This window comes from Pelobates fuscus, chromosome 3 (assembly GCF_036172605.1).
Source record: "Pelobates fuscus isolate aPelFus1 chromosome 3, aPelFus1.pri, whole genome shotgun sequence".
Taxonomy (NCBI): Eukaryota; Metazoa; Chordata; class Amphibia; order Anura; family Pelobatidae; genus Pelobates; species Pelobates fuscus.
The window spans coordinates 164,018,424-164,033,681 of record NC_086319.1 but is presented as its reverse complement, the minus strand read 5'-3'; the positions used below and the strand labels follow the sequence as shown (position 1 = coordinate 164,033,681).

The following is a 15,258-nucleotide window of genomic DNA, read 5'->3' as shown; positions in this document are numbered from 1 at the left end:
AACAACATATTGGCACCAACACATTCCACAAGCATGTAGGCTTAGCTGTTAAAATGTTTCTTATAAACGGAGCAGCGGACTAGACCTGTAACGTGGCCCACTAGCTACCACTCTCAGTTGCCAATCGACTAAACATATAAGTATGTCAATAACTACTATGCCTTTTTATTTTCTTCTCTATGCTAGTTATTTTAGCTAAATCTCAATCTGTTGGAATAACTGTTTAGTTAAGCATGCAAATTATACAAAAAATGTGCGAATGGTCCCGCCACTGTTTAATCTATGTGAATCCTGAGATACGCTGTTGTGGCGCTTGTTGATATGTCTACCCCCGCACAACAACAAAAAAAAAAAAAAAAAAAAAAAAAAAAAAAAAAATAGATCAGGCAGTCAAAATGCATCCATTAAAGTCGCCTTAGGGTACAAGTATTATATATATTTATTTTTTAAAGAACAGTTATTACCATTAAAAGCAATGTTATGTTGCAATGTAATTAAGTCAGCCTTTTGTGCAAGGAAGCTTGATTGGTTACATTAACTATGCCTCTCCTTGCACAATATGATTATTTAAGATAGTGTTACTATTCAGTCAGCACTTAATATTTGTATTATGGTTTTATTCACTTATAAGGCTCTTGTTAATATCATAGGAGTGTTAAAATGTAGATCTCCTCTTTTTTTCTACTTTCACTGTAGAAAAATTGTGACTCTCCACTCACTAAACCGGCTCAAGAAAGGTACGTTTAGGTAGTGGACGAAGAGGAAGAAGAATAAGAAGGATATTGGTTAAAACAAACTACGTTACCTCAAGTTGATGTAACAAAGCTTTGCCTTTTTTATTGATTTCCACCATTAATGTAAAAATGGCAACCTTTATATCTTGTTCCACCTGCTTTTGGTTTTGGTTTACTTCGAGGATCCTATGACAAGAATAGACAAAAATAAAGCATTAGTGATAATTAACCCCTTAAGGACTGAGCCAAATGTACAAGTTGTGAACAAAACTAAACGTAAACAAAACCTGGCATTTGCGCTATATGTCTGTCCAACCGTAATTCACCTCTTTCATATTAAATGCACCCAACCCTTATTATATATCATTTTATTCAGGGGAAACGGGGCTTTCATTTAATAGCAAATATTTAGCTATGAAACATAATTTAATATGAAAAAAATGGGAGAAAATAAGAAATTTTGGTAATTTTTTAGTTCTACATGACATTTTAACTGTCAATGTCATGATACGGTTTGCTTTTACTGCAATAAAATACACATATTTGTATTCAGCAAAGTCTCACGTGTAAAACAGTACCCCCTCTGTATAGGTTTTTAAAAAGACTGGACATACCCCATTTGCAATACCTTGGGTGGTCTACTATTGCAAATGGTATGCCATCATAGGGGTAATTATCATTCTTGGGCTACCATAGGTTCACAAAGGCAACGTAAGCAATCTGGCGAATTTTAATGTGAAAAAAATGAAACACAAGCCTTATATTTGACGCTGTAACTTTTGAAAACACCATAAAACCTGTACATGAGGGGTACTGTTGTACTCGGGAGACTTCGCTGAACACAAATATTTGTGTTTCAAAAGAGTAAAAAGTATTGCAGCAATAATATAGTCCGTGTAAATGCTGTTTGTGCGTTAAAAATGCAAAAAACGTCACTTTTACTGGCGATATCATCGTTGTAATACATTTTACTGTTATAAATATATATAGATTTAATCAGTATCAGTCTACGTGTAAATATATATATATATATATATATATATATATATATATATATATATATATATATATATATATATATATATATATATATATATATATATATATATATATATATATATATATATATTACAAATAGTATGGCTGCACTCACGGAAGTTTTCTTGTTAAAATATAACTTTTAATGAAGTTCCATAAAATAAATCGACGTTTCAGTCCATCATGTGGAGTTTCATCAGGATATACAGACATTAAAAAGCATGTTGCATATATAGGAGTACAATAATTGTAATAAATCTTATAAATATGTGCAACTCACCCCAGGTGCTGATCGTGCAATTGCCGGCGTCCTGTCCGACTGTGTGCGCATGCGCAACAGTGTACCCGCCCCTTTACGTGACGTCATCACGTTACGTTACCGCCGTTGTTATGGAAACGCAGCATAACAAAGTTCCGTCATCATAACGCTGCGGACTTCACCCGGATACAGTGTACACTTAGGTGATCGAATATTTTAAGTGCTGGATGAAATAAGTGATGAATAAAGTGCATAATAATGAAAAAATGAGTTCTGTCATTTACATAAGGAGTCCCAATGCTCCCAAATTACATAGTGTTCAAGGCAACTATTTAAAGTTGCTATTACTGTGATTAAAAGTGAAAAAGTCATGTGACTAGAAGTACTCAATAGAGTCATATTTGTATACAGTGCTAAATTTAAAGTGACAAGTGCATAAAGTGACAAAAGTGAAATCAAATAGAGTGCTGTTAGTGCAAAACCAAGTAATAACTATTATATACATATATATACACAAACACAAAGAACAATTATTAAAATATTGATATTACAAATGGATGGCTGTATAAATTTTTTTTTTGTTACAGAGGGATATATGTGGGCCCAAAAAATACATATATATAAGTACCTGGTGCACATAGATATAAAATCTATATCCAGTTTTCTTTTGGTTATTAATGTAGCAATTCCCATTATATATCTACATCGCTATGGACCCCTCATCTATGCCACCATTTGTATATCAAAGGGTAAAAATGACAGCTAAAAATACCAATGCATAAAAATTATCTATATTCTGAGCAAGCTGGAGCAAAAAAGTTCATAATTTATTCACAGAAACGAATGAAATGACAATGCTTCATTGAGTCCCTTGGGAGAAACAGTATCAAGTTCGTGTATCCAAAATGCCTCTTTGTTTAAGAGTATCTTTCCCCGGTCACCACCTCTTCTTGATAGTGGGATATGGTCAATCGCCACAAATTTCAGTGTGGCCAAAGGATGTCCAAACTCCAAAAAATGTTTTGCCACTGGTTTGTCTGATTGACCATCCCTATAAGCTAACTCTGGATAAAACGCTTCAAGAAGCACAGTGTGCGCGCGCCGAAGAGAAAAAGAAAAAAAAAGTCTTCACAACTAGTTTTCCCCATGTAGTATCAACCTGTATCACCACAAGTAGCAGCCTCGGTCAAGAAAAACTGGAAAATTCTAACAAGCGATGAAACACTCCCAAGAGAATTTAAGCAAGCACCGTTAATCTGTTTCAAGAGAAACCAGAACTTAAAGGACCTGCTAGTGCACACGGACCCAGTAGCAAGTTACCAAAGGATATCTAAAGAACAGTAAAGGGAGTCAGTCAGGTGTCTAGGATGCGTCACGTGCAGTCATATGATCCCGGCAAAGAAATTTAACAACCCACATAACAATAAGATCTATTCTATCAGGTTTACAATAACGTGAAAAACAACACACGTGACATATAAATTGAATTGCCCATGTGGACTTTGCTATATAGGCAAAACGTAAACTGCCATATGTGAACGTATCAGAGGACACCGATCCAGTATACGGTTAGCTTATAGGGATGGTCAATCAGACAAACCAGTGGCAAAACATTTTTTGGAGTTTGGACATCCTTTGGCCACACTGAAATTTGAAAAATTGGCCACACTGAAAAAAAAATGACCATATCCCACTATCAAGAAGAGGTGGTGACCGGGGAAAGATACTCTTAAACAAAGAGGCATTTTGGATACAGGAACTTGATACTGTTTCTCCCAAGGGACTCAATGAATCATTGTCATTTCATTCGTTTCTGTGAATACATTATGAACTTTTTTGCTCCAGCTTGCTCAGAATATAGATAATTTTTTATGCATTAGTATTTTTTGCTGTCATTTTTACCCTTTGATATACAAATGGTGGCGTAGATGAGGGGTCCATAGCGATGTAGATATATAATGGGAATTGCTACATTAATAACCATAAGAAAACTGGATATAGATTTTATATCTATGTGCACCAGGTACTTATATATATGTATTTTTTGGGCCCACATATATCCCTCTGTAACAAAAAAAAAAATTTATACAGCCATCCATTTGTAATATCAATATTTTAATAATTTTTCTTTGTGTTTGTGTATATATATGTATATAATAGTTATTACTTGGTTTTGCACTAACAGCACTCTATTTGATTTCACTTTTGTCACTTTATGCACTTGTCACTTTAAATTTAGCACGGTATACATATATGACTATTGAGTACTTCTAGTCACATGACTTTCACTTTTAATCACAGTAATAGCAACTTTAAATAGTTGCCTTGAACACTATGTAATTTGGGAGCATTGGGACTCCTTATGTAAATGACAGAACTCATTTTTTCATTATTATGCACTTTATTCATCACTTATTTCATCCAGCACTTAAAATATTCGATCACCTAAGTTTACACTGTATCCGGGTGAAGTCCGCAGCGTTATGATGACGGAACTTTGTTATGCCGCGTTTCCATAACAACGGCGGTAACGTAACGTGATGACGTCACGTAAAGGGGCGGGTACACTGTTGCGCATGCGCACACAGTCAGGCAGGACGCCGGCAATTGCACGATCAGCACCTGGGGTGAGTTACACATATTTATCAGATTTATTACAATTATTGTACTCCTATATATGCAACATGCTTTTTAATGTCTGTATATCCTGATGAAACTCCACATGATGGACTGAAACGTCGATTTCTTTTATGGAACTTCATTGAAAGTTATATTTTAACAAGAAAACTTCCGTGAGTGCAGCCATTTGTATTTTGGATATCTTTGGCCCTGGTAATGCACCCGGTTTTTGCAATAATTGATAGTTTGTGTGCAAGGTAATATATATATATATATATATATATATATATATATATATATATATATATCTAAGTATATATATTTTTTTTCACTTATTTAATTTATTTAAATTTGATTTCCAGCCAGCAGGGGGACTAACTCATTACAGGCAGCCCCCCTGCTGGCATTGCTGCAGCCAGCTATCCCGGCCATGTGATTGTGAGGTCCTCGCAAGGACCTCACTCTCACAAGGGCCCGGGGGGGGCTGATGAAGGCGGACGTGCCGCGGGGGGCTCCCTGGGAGTCCCCCCAACCGCGATCGCCGGCGACCGGGTAAGTAAAAAAAACCCGGAGGGCGTACAATTACGCCCGGCGGCGTTTAGAGTCGCTTAAAAAAAGGACGTAATTGTACGCCCTCCGGTCTTAAGGGGTTAACGAGAATGCAACAAATAAAAAAATATACATAGATATACATACACACTACTGCAAACATTTTTGTGAAGGGTGTGTGAGTGTTTATATATAATTTTGGAGTTAGCGTTCAGGGGTGTCTTTGTAGGTCATGTTTTTGTTTGCAGGGTGTGTTGGTGTTTCATTGCTGGGATGTTGGCGCATACAATGCCACATACAAACATTAACAGATACACAGTGACACACACACACGGCACAGATACACAAAGCTTGACATACAGATATACACACACTGACACACAGGTACACATATTCAGGTACACACACAACTTCACACAAAGATACACATACAAGTCATAATGTTTATAATTGCAGCCACCCTCCTGTTAGCTTACCCTTTTGTCTGCAGGAGTGCTGCTAGCTGTTGGGGTGTGAGGTCAGCAGCAGCTTTCTCCCCCCATCCCCTCCTGCCTCTCTCCATCCCGCTTGGTGCGTTCTGTGAAGCTGTGAGGAAGTGACAGGCTGTCACTTCCTCTCATCATCCAATAATGCAAGGTCACGGCACCACACTGAGTCCCTGTTCACGAATACCCATCGAGTGGCCCTGGGCCACCCGATGCGTGAATCGCAGCGGAACCCCAAATTTTGTTCTTGTGGAACCCTAGGGTTTTGGCGAATGCCTTCAAAACATATAAGTTAGTTTATTTTTTATCGAATTACAAAATTCAAATTGAGTGATCAGAAGAAAAAAAAAAATCAAATCAGTATTTTAATCAATACCACTCTTTGCCTTCCAAACAGCATCAATTATTCTAGGTACACTATACAACTTTGTAAGCAGATAGGCTGTTAACGATATTTTGAACAAACCACAATTCTTATGTGTGTTTTGGCAGCCTCTGTTGCATTTTTCTCCTCATGTACTCCAACATAGACTCAGTGTTAAAATGAGAGCTCTGTGAAGGCCATACCATGGCTTCCAGAACTCCTTGTTATTTATGTTGAAGATAATTCTCAATTACTTTGGCTGTAAGTTTGGGTTGATTCTCATGCAGCAAAATAAATTCAGGGCCAGTCAGAAGCGTTCCTGATTGTTTTTGTATTGCATGACGTTTAAGTATATGCCTGTAACATTAATGATGACCAAAATCATTTACAAAGTCCAACTTGAAGGACGAAATTATTATTATTATTATTATTGCCATTTATATAGCGCCAACAGATTCCGTAGCGCTTTACAATATTATGAGAGGGGGATTTAACTATAAATAGGACAATTACAAATAAACTTACAGGAACAATAGGTTGAAGAGGACCCTGCTCAAACGAGCTTACATTCTATAGGAGGTGGGGTGTAAAACACATTAGGACAGGAATTTACAATCAAATAAGGTGGGCTGCCCTTTAGGAGAGGGCAAGACACATCTGATACAACTGATTGCGCAAGTGTCTGAGGAATTTACCTGTTAGAAACCTTATGGAGAGAGAATCTTAACTACAAGTCCAAGTTAACTTGTTTTTCACAAAGATAAGCTGTGAACACTGTCCTGTAAGCATATTTTGAACAATACATTTTTGTGTATTACTTTATTTATACATGTCTTGTATCCTTGTTTGTTTTTAGCCACTAAAAAATATTCCAAGAAAGTGTATATTACCACTGTTCAGGATCTATACAACGGGATTGGAGGACAATTGAAGTTAACTGGCAATTTGATAGTTTGAAGAGTATATATTTTCTTCTGATTTGTTAGACTTGCCTAGTCTCTGCTCCACAATATAGTAGCACCAGAACATTTATATTTGTAAGTACCCCAATCTTGCAAGAAACCACCACCATGCTTTATTGTTGCCTGTAGATACTCATTATACTACCATTCCGCAGGTCTTCAGGGTAAGGCAGCAAAAAAACTGCCAACTTTTTAGGCCATCTATTGTGCACCATTGGTTTTCAACATTATTGGTTCTCTATTTCTTTAGAAGTGCTGGGAGCGCACACCTGGTAACCCCTGCCTGCCTTACAATTTCTGCCTGGAACAGACCTTACTATTGCTGTATATCTACCTTGTGTCTTGTTGCTGTGCTCAGTTTTGCCATGATGTATGACTTTTGACACTAAACGGTCATCAGCAACGTCATCTTGTTAGCAGAATTTGGCTGTTCCTCACACAGCTTTACTCCTCCTATACAGCAGTTTCTTTTTCAGTTAAGGATTGTGTTTCAACCTATATATTACATTGATGATAATTAGCACCTGTATTGTAAACTTTCTTACATCTGATTCTATCAATACATAATCCCTGACTTTGTGCAAGTGTACCAAAACAAAACACTGTTTTGAAGGCAAAGGGTGGGTACTCTAAATATTGATTAGATTAAGGTTTTCTTCTGTTACAACACTTTGCATTTTGTTAATTGATAAAAATAAACAGTAAATGTAAAAAACTTTGCAGCATTTAATACCTGCTTAAATCTTTTGCATACACACACACAATATTATACTATTATATGATACACTATACATAGATCTATGAAGGCGAGGTTTGCCGTAAAGTGAAAGAACACATTGGCTTTAAAAGACTGCAATGCAGCAAAGGGTAATGTAATTGCAAGTGGTGAACAATCTGCATACAAATAACATCATATTCCAGCTACATCCAGACTCTCACTAAATGCAGTTTAAGAAGGTTCCCCCAATGCGGCAGTTAACAAAAATGGATGCAAGAGTCCAGCAGAATTAGTTTTACTAAAATATGAATGACTGCACAAAACCATAAAAGCAAACTTTCTTTCAGGAAATAAATGAGCTTTGTACTTGCCTGTTTTGAATCTGGTCCCCTGTAAACTTGATATATTTGTTCTTCTCCATTAACTTTGCAATCAAAGTATCTATTATCACCTTCTGGCTTTGAAAAGCTTCTTCAATGAATTGATACCTATTTAAGGCAAAGTGGTGAGGAAGGGTACAGATGTAAAAGAATAATGAAAATGTTAAGGAAGTTATTTTAAAGGAACACTATAGTCACCTAAACAGCTTTTGTTCTACGGATCAGTCTGGTGATGGTTTCCCTTGTGGTTGTCAGAGAGCGCGTTATTGATTCTGGTAGAATTGTGTAACACAGAGGACTGATAGGTAATGTATACCGGACCTTAGAATGGCCGGACTAACGTACCAAAGAATAGTCATGAATAGCCGAGGTCAAGGGAAACAGAAAGAGACAGAACAATAAGGAAAAGCCAGGAGTCAGGGATGCCAAAAAACAGGGAAGTCAAAAACAATGCCAAAGTCAAATAACCAGAATCAATAACGCGCTCTCGGACAACCACAAGGGAAACCATCACCAGACTGATCTGCAGAGCATGGCATGATGTGACATGTAGATCATGCTTCTCAGGTTTCACTGCTCAATTCACTGCCATTTAGGAGTTAAATCACTTTGTTTCTGTTTATGCAGTCCTTGTCACAACTCCCTTGACTGACTGACACAGCCTGCATGAAAAAAAAAACTGGTTTCACTTTCAATCAGTTGTAATTTACCTTAAACAATTGTATCTCTTTCTCTGTAAATGTAACTATAATCACATACAAGAGACTCTTGTAGGATCTATCAAGCTATTAACATAGCAGGGGATAAGAAAATCGAAATTAAACAGAACTTGCAATAAAGGAAGGATAAACTTTAGATGACTCTTTACAGGAAGTGTTTAGGAAGGCTGTGCAAGTCACATGCAGGGAGGTGTGACCAGGGTTCATAAACAAAGTGATTTAACTCCTAAATGGAAGAGAATTGAGCAGTGAGACTGTGGGGACATGATCTATACACCAAAACTGCTAAAAGTTGTTTTGGGGACTGTAGTATCCCTTCAATGAAAAACAAAAGAATAAATAAATACAAACAAACTTCATTAAGTTATCAAATGCTTAATGGAGTAGCCAGAGGGTGTGCCTAAGCTTAACTGATTGACACACTGGAGAAACGAATAAGGAAATCAAATTCATTAATAATAATAATGAGGGCTGATTAGAATTTTTTATTACAAAATTAATAACTTCCTCAGCGAAAAAAAAAAAAAAAATTTACTCTTTGAATGTGCCATTTTTTCCTTTCATCTGTTTCTTCATATTTTAACTTCAATGAGAATATTTGTTCCACAGATGACAATAATTGAAGAAATCTGTGTGACATTGCTACCCAATAAAAAGCAATGGGATAAATTCAGCCAGTAATTATTTTCCATTAACTCTCACAACTAAATTGTTAATGGGCAGTGTCTTCCTCTAGAAATACATGAGAGACTCATACACTACAAGCAGGAGTCAATGGAAGCATTTAAGTAAATGGATGCATTTTTTTGGATCTACGCTACACATGTGAAGAGCCTATTCATGCAAACAGATTAGTAAAAAGCCAGCTGTGCCTTTGACAAAAACTAGAGCCACTGGGAAGTGTAAAGCTAGTTAGAGAAGCACTTTTCATCTACTTTTAGTAGCACCCGCCCCCCCCCCCCCCCGCCCGCCCCCCACACTGAATATAGATGACAACATTTACATAGTACAGATTTTGTTTCAAATGTCCTTTTAAAGTACATTTGTACTTGGTCTTTACATAGTATGAATAATTTTAACAGTCCTTGACATTTAGCACTGATAATTTTAACAACAAGAACTACTACAGCTCATCATAATGGTTATGGTGTAGAGACTCTGGGTTCCACTGCCAGCTCCCCATACAATTTTGTCAAAAGAGAGCTTGGCTAACACAAATCTATATACATATAAAGACTGTTAGATAATGATTCCACTTTATATGTAAGTGAGCTAAATAAAGGAAAAAAAAAAAAGTTTTTTTCCTCGGTTCATGCCCCCAAAAAGAAATTAACAGGAGTAAGACCGTATTGAACCATATCACAAACTGCAAGCTTTCTCTCAACTAAGTGAAAAAAAAAAAAAAACATAAACACACTCATTTCAATAAAATGTAAAGCTACTATGCATTCAAAGGTTCCAATCTCAATACCTAAGCAGTGGCACATTGTCATAGCAATACTTTTAAACTAGCATTTTTGTGTTGATATCCCAAAGGGATCTAAAGCATTAATACACGGTTGTAAAAAACAAAACAAAATAAAAACCCTGTTGGTTTTTGAGTGCTTGTTTCTAACCAGTTGGGGTACCATTGGGACATGGTGAGTTTGGATTCTAACAGGCATATATTTATGGGTTTAGCCAATATACATGATATATGACATATGATGTCAGCAAACAGTGGACAGGTCTAAAGCAAACAGTGACAAAGCCAGCAGCTTCAGACTTGAATACAAGTAAGACTATATTTAGTGATGTATGAGGGGACCAGGGTGGCTAGATGGTTGTTTTAACCCTATAGGGTCATGAATACATGTTTGTGTTCCTGACCCTATAGTGCTCCTTTAAGTTAACAAAGGCAGTGGGAACAGGTTTGATTAGATTTCAGGGACTTCTAAAAGTCCCTATTTTCAGCAAAAACTAAGTCTGGGTCAATATAGGCATGATGGTAAATTATTGGATGCATTTTCTGATAAATACTTGTAGCAGAGTAGAGGTATGATCCAAGGTATCTCCGCTGGTAGACAGGAACAGCAATCCAAGACAGGTACAAGACAGGTAGCGTAGTTACAATCCCTTCCCTCCAAGAACTAGACGACACATAGCTTGGAGGTCAACTGAGGGGTCCCCTGGTAGGTCTGATCTGGGTGAGCAACATACTCAAAATTCACCCAGATCGGACCAGGGGTCCGGGAGTTACAGACAGTTAAAGTTTTGACCGACCGCAGGAATTCGGTAGCCGAAAACAGCTCCATGAATTCTGGCCCTGTGGTCGGTCTATTTCAATGAACACAAAGTACCGAACAGCCTAGCCATCCGGCTCTAATTCTGCATTCGGATGAATCCCCTAGTCTGGGGGATTCATCCTACCGAACGGCGAGCCGTTCGGCAGTTTGAATCGCATGTTTCCGTTGTTCTGGAGGTCTGAGCGGTGTCTGGGTAGTCGAGCGTCCGATTTTAGTTCCAGACGCTCGACGACCAAACACCGCTGTTCGGGAGTTAAGATGGCCGCCGCCACGTGTTCGGTATACGAACGGCGGCCACACACAAACTCAATTGCTAATACTTGCAACATTGTTGCCTTCCCCCTAAGGTGAGGCACAGATTACATTAGACATACAGTTTAAATACAATGTAGTACTTAGTGCAACAGTCTCTTGTGGCTACTTCTGCCACAATGCTCCCCCAGAACCAAGCCAGCATACACAGTCTGATCCCAACGGATCGGCTTGGGGATGTCTGGAGGAGTACCCACAGATCACTTGTCCAGTTCAGTTTGTCGAGATAACCCGTCGGCATTTCCATTGAGCTTCCCCGGGCGATATTGGATGTTGAAATCAAATGGCTGCAGTGCTAAGCTCCAGCGCAGCAGCCTGGCATTGTCCCCTGACACCCGGTTCAGCCAGACCAACGGGTTGTGATCTGTGAGCAGTGAGAAAGTTTGCCCATACAAATAGGGCTGCAGCTTCTTGAAGGCCCACACCACGGCAAGGCATTCCTTTTCGATGGCGGCGTAGCTTACTTCTCTGGGTAAAAGTTTTCTGCTGAGGTAAGCTACCGGATGCTCACCGTCATCTGCTCCGACCTGGCTCAGTACTGCTCCCAATCCAAACATTGAAGCGTCTGTATGAACGAGAAAGCGTTCAGTTGGATCAGGAGCAGCTAACACAGGAGCATTAACCAGAGCATTTTTCAGGAGTTGGAATGCCTGTTCACACTCTGGGGCCCATACTACTAACTTAGGGAGGTTCTTGCGGGTTAAGTCGGTAAGGGGCTTGGCCAGGGCGCTGTAGTTAGGTACAAACTTTCGGTAATACCCTGCGGTCCCCAAAAATGCTAGTACCTGGGTTTTAGTGCGGGGGGTTGGCCATTTAGCTACGGCCTCTATTTTGGCTGGCTCGGGTTTTTGTTGGCCACTGCCTACTCGGTGTCCTAGGTATTGGACCTCGGCCATCCCTATATGACATTTACTGGGTTTGAGGGTTAGTCCGGCTTCTCTGATGCGGTCTAGTACGGCCCCTATATGGTTCAGGTGATCTGCCCAGGAATAACTAAAGATGGCTATGTCGTCTAAATAGGCGCAAGCGTACTCCTGAAACCCATCTAATAGTCGGACCACCATTCTCTGGAAGGTGGCCGTGGCATTCTTCATCCCAAATGGCATGACCCTGAATTGGTACAGGCCAAATGGGGTGACGAAGGCCGATTTGGGAATAGCGTCCTCGGCCAACGGGATTTGCCAATATCCCTCGCAAAGATCAATGGTGGTTAAGTATTTGCCCCTGGCCATTTTGTCTAATAACTCGTCTATCCGGGGCATGGGATAGGCGTCGGACACGGTTTTATCATTGAGCCTCCGGTAATCTACGCAGAAGCGGGTAGTTCCATCCCGCTTCGGCACGAGTACCACTGGGGATGCCCAGGGGCTATCCGAAGGCTCAATTACCCCTAACTGCAACATTTCTTTCAGCTCCTTGTACATGTTCCCCCTCACTGCTTCGGGAATGCGGTAGGGCGGTTGACGGAGCGGGGTCGGATCTAGGGTTTCCACTCGATGGGTAGCTAACGGGGTATATCCAGGGAGGTTGGAAAAAGTGGCTCCTTTTTCCCTAATTAAACTTTGGGCCTGGGCTCTTTCCTGGGGATTCAAGCGTTCCAACTGTACGGCTGCTAGATCCTCTTGTAGGGTTTCTCGGGCTAGCATGTCCGGGAGGGGTAGGTTATCTGTGTCCTCAGCGGCCGAGGCGCAAATGGCGGATACTTCCTCTGTGCGCTCACGGTAGGGTTTCAGCATGTTCACATGGAACATGCGTCTGCCTCCAGTCCCGGCGCAGGGGCCAATTATATAGGTGGTATCGCAGACTTGCTCTACCACCTTGAATGGGCCCCGCCAGGAAGCCTGCAGCTTATCAGTAGGGACGGGTCGTAGGACTAGCACCTTCTGGCCGACCTGAAAGCTGCGGTCCCTGGCTCCCCTATCATACCATCGGCGCTGGCGTGTCTGGGCCGCCTGGAGGTTTTTAAGCACAGCCTGGGTCAATTCCTCCAAGCGGTTCCGGAACTCCAACACATAGGGTACGATAGGGGTGCCGTTAATGGTCGTTCCCCCCTCCCAGTGTTCTCTGATTAGATCTAGGGGACCCCTTACTCTCCTTCCGAACAACAATTCGAAAGGGGAGAACCCGGTGGACTCTTGGGGCACCTCTCGGTAGGCGAACAGTAGATGGGGTAAGAACCGCTCCCAGTCTTTCTGGGTCGCTACGAACGTGCGGATCATTTGTTTTAGCGTTTCATTGAAACGTTCTCAGAGGCCATTGGACTGGGGGTGGTACGGGGAGTTAAGGATAGCTTGCGCATACTTTCCAAAGCTGGTGAGTGACCTCGGCCGTGAATTGGGTACCCCTATCCGAAATAATCTCCTGGGGTATCCCCATACGGGTAAATATGCGCATAAGGGAGTCTATGGTCTCGGCGTGTACATTCGGCAGGGCTACTGCTTCGGGGTATCTGGTGGCGTAGTCTACTACGGTCAATATGTATTTCTTGCCAGAGGGGCTCCGTCGTTTCAGCGGTCCGATTATGTCTACTGCTACCCGGCTAAAGGGCTCTTCGATTATGGGTAGGGTGTGTAGTTTGGCCTTGTATCGGTCCCCCCCTTTTCCCACTCTCTGACAGGTATCACAGGTATTACAGTAATGCTTAATATCCTGGGATATCCCTGGCCAGAAGAAATTCTGCAGCAGCCGATGTTTGGTTCGGCTGATCCCTAGGTGGCCTGACATAGGAATGTCGTGGGCAATTCGCATTAATTCTTGCCTATACTTTCGAGGCACAATTAACTGTTTGATGGGGACGTGGATAGATCCAGCTACTACCTTTTCTGCATACCGGTACAATAACCCCTTATCCCAAGCATACCTCTCCCCCTCTATGCCATTCTGGTTTTTATCTATCCGGTCCTTGTAAACCTGTAGGGACGGGTCTAGGGCGACCTCCCTACCAAATTCTAATGGGGCATCCCAGGGTAACAGTGTGATCAGGGGGGGCCGGGCTTACCTGAGCCTCAGAGTCGATGGGTGGTGCGAGCCTGTTGGCGAGTGACGACCGACGACCGGATAAGCCTCTTGTGGAGGTGGTCGTGTAACAAAAGCGGAGGTTAGCTCCCCCAAATCATTCCCCAAAATAACATCCGCAGGCAGGTCCTGCATCATCCCCACTTCGATTTGTCCTGCCCCCGCTCCCCAGTCCAAATGTAGTTTAGCAGTGGGCACTTTGTAAATAGCGTACTGCGATACAGTCTCCCGTGAGATGGTCCGTGGCCACTAGATGGTTCCGTACCAGAGTGATGGTGGCCCCGGAATCTCTTAATCCCGCCATCCGCTTTCCCTCCACATGGACCACTTGTCGGTGGCCTTGGCGGTTGTCAGATGCCGCCTGCACCGGGTTTACCTCATGGAGGGTGCCCAAGGGTTCCTCTATTTGAGTAGTGGTGAAAGGTTGAGCCAATGATTTGGTCTGATAGCAGTGAACTGCGGCTCGAGGGGTAGGCGGTGGTCGTTGAGGGGTCCAGGCTGGCCTGGCCCGGTTTCGGGGACAGTCTCGTTGTACGTGACCAAGCTGGTTACAGGTATGGCACCGGATATGTGCCCTGTTGTTGTACCGGGGGGGGGGGGGGTTGTGTATGGGGAGTCCCTCCTGGTCGGGGAAAGGTTGGCGGGGATTGCACTTTAGTGGATGAGTGCTGTTCCCGACGGGTGTCCTGATGCTCATCCGCTAGCTTAGCGGCCTCTTGTAAGGTGCAGGGTTTACGATCTCTTACCCAGTTCTGTAGTTGGGGGGACAAGCGTGTGTAAAATTGTTCCAGCACCAACAACTGCATGATCTCTTGGGAC

General features: G+C 41.3%; 1 protein-coding gene across 1 annotated transcript in view; it reads right to left on the bottom strand.

Annotated features, from left to right (window-relative positions):
• The window catches only part of TRIM24 (tripartite motif containing 24), a 117,387-nt gene that overhangs the window by 35,888 nt on the left and 66,241 nt on the right, over positions 1-15,258 (bottom strand). The window contains exons 5-6 of the mRNA XM_063447619.1: positions 8,100-8,216; positions 806-920 (exon numbers count right to left, since the gene is read on the bottom strand). Coding sequence (XP_063303689.1) covers positions 806-920; positions 8,100-8,216 — 232 coding nt within the window. The remainder of the gene's footprint in view (positions 1-805; positions 921-8,099; positions 8,217-15,258) is intronic.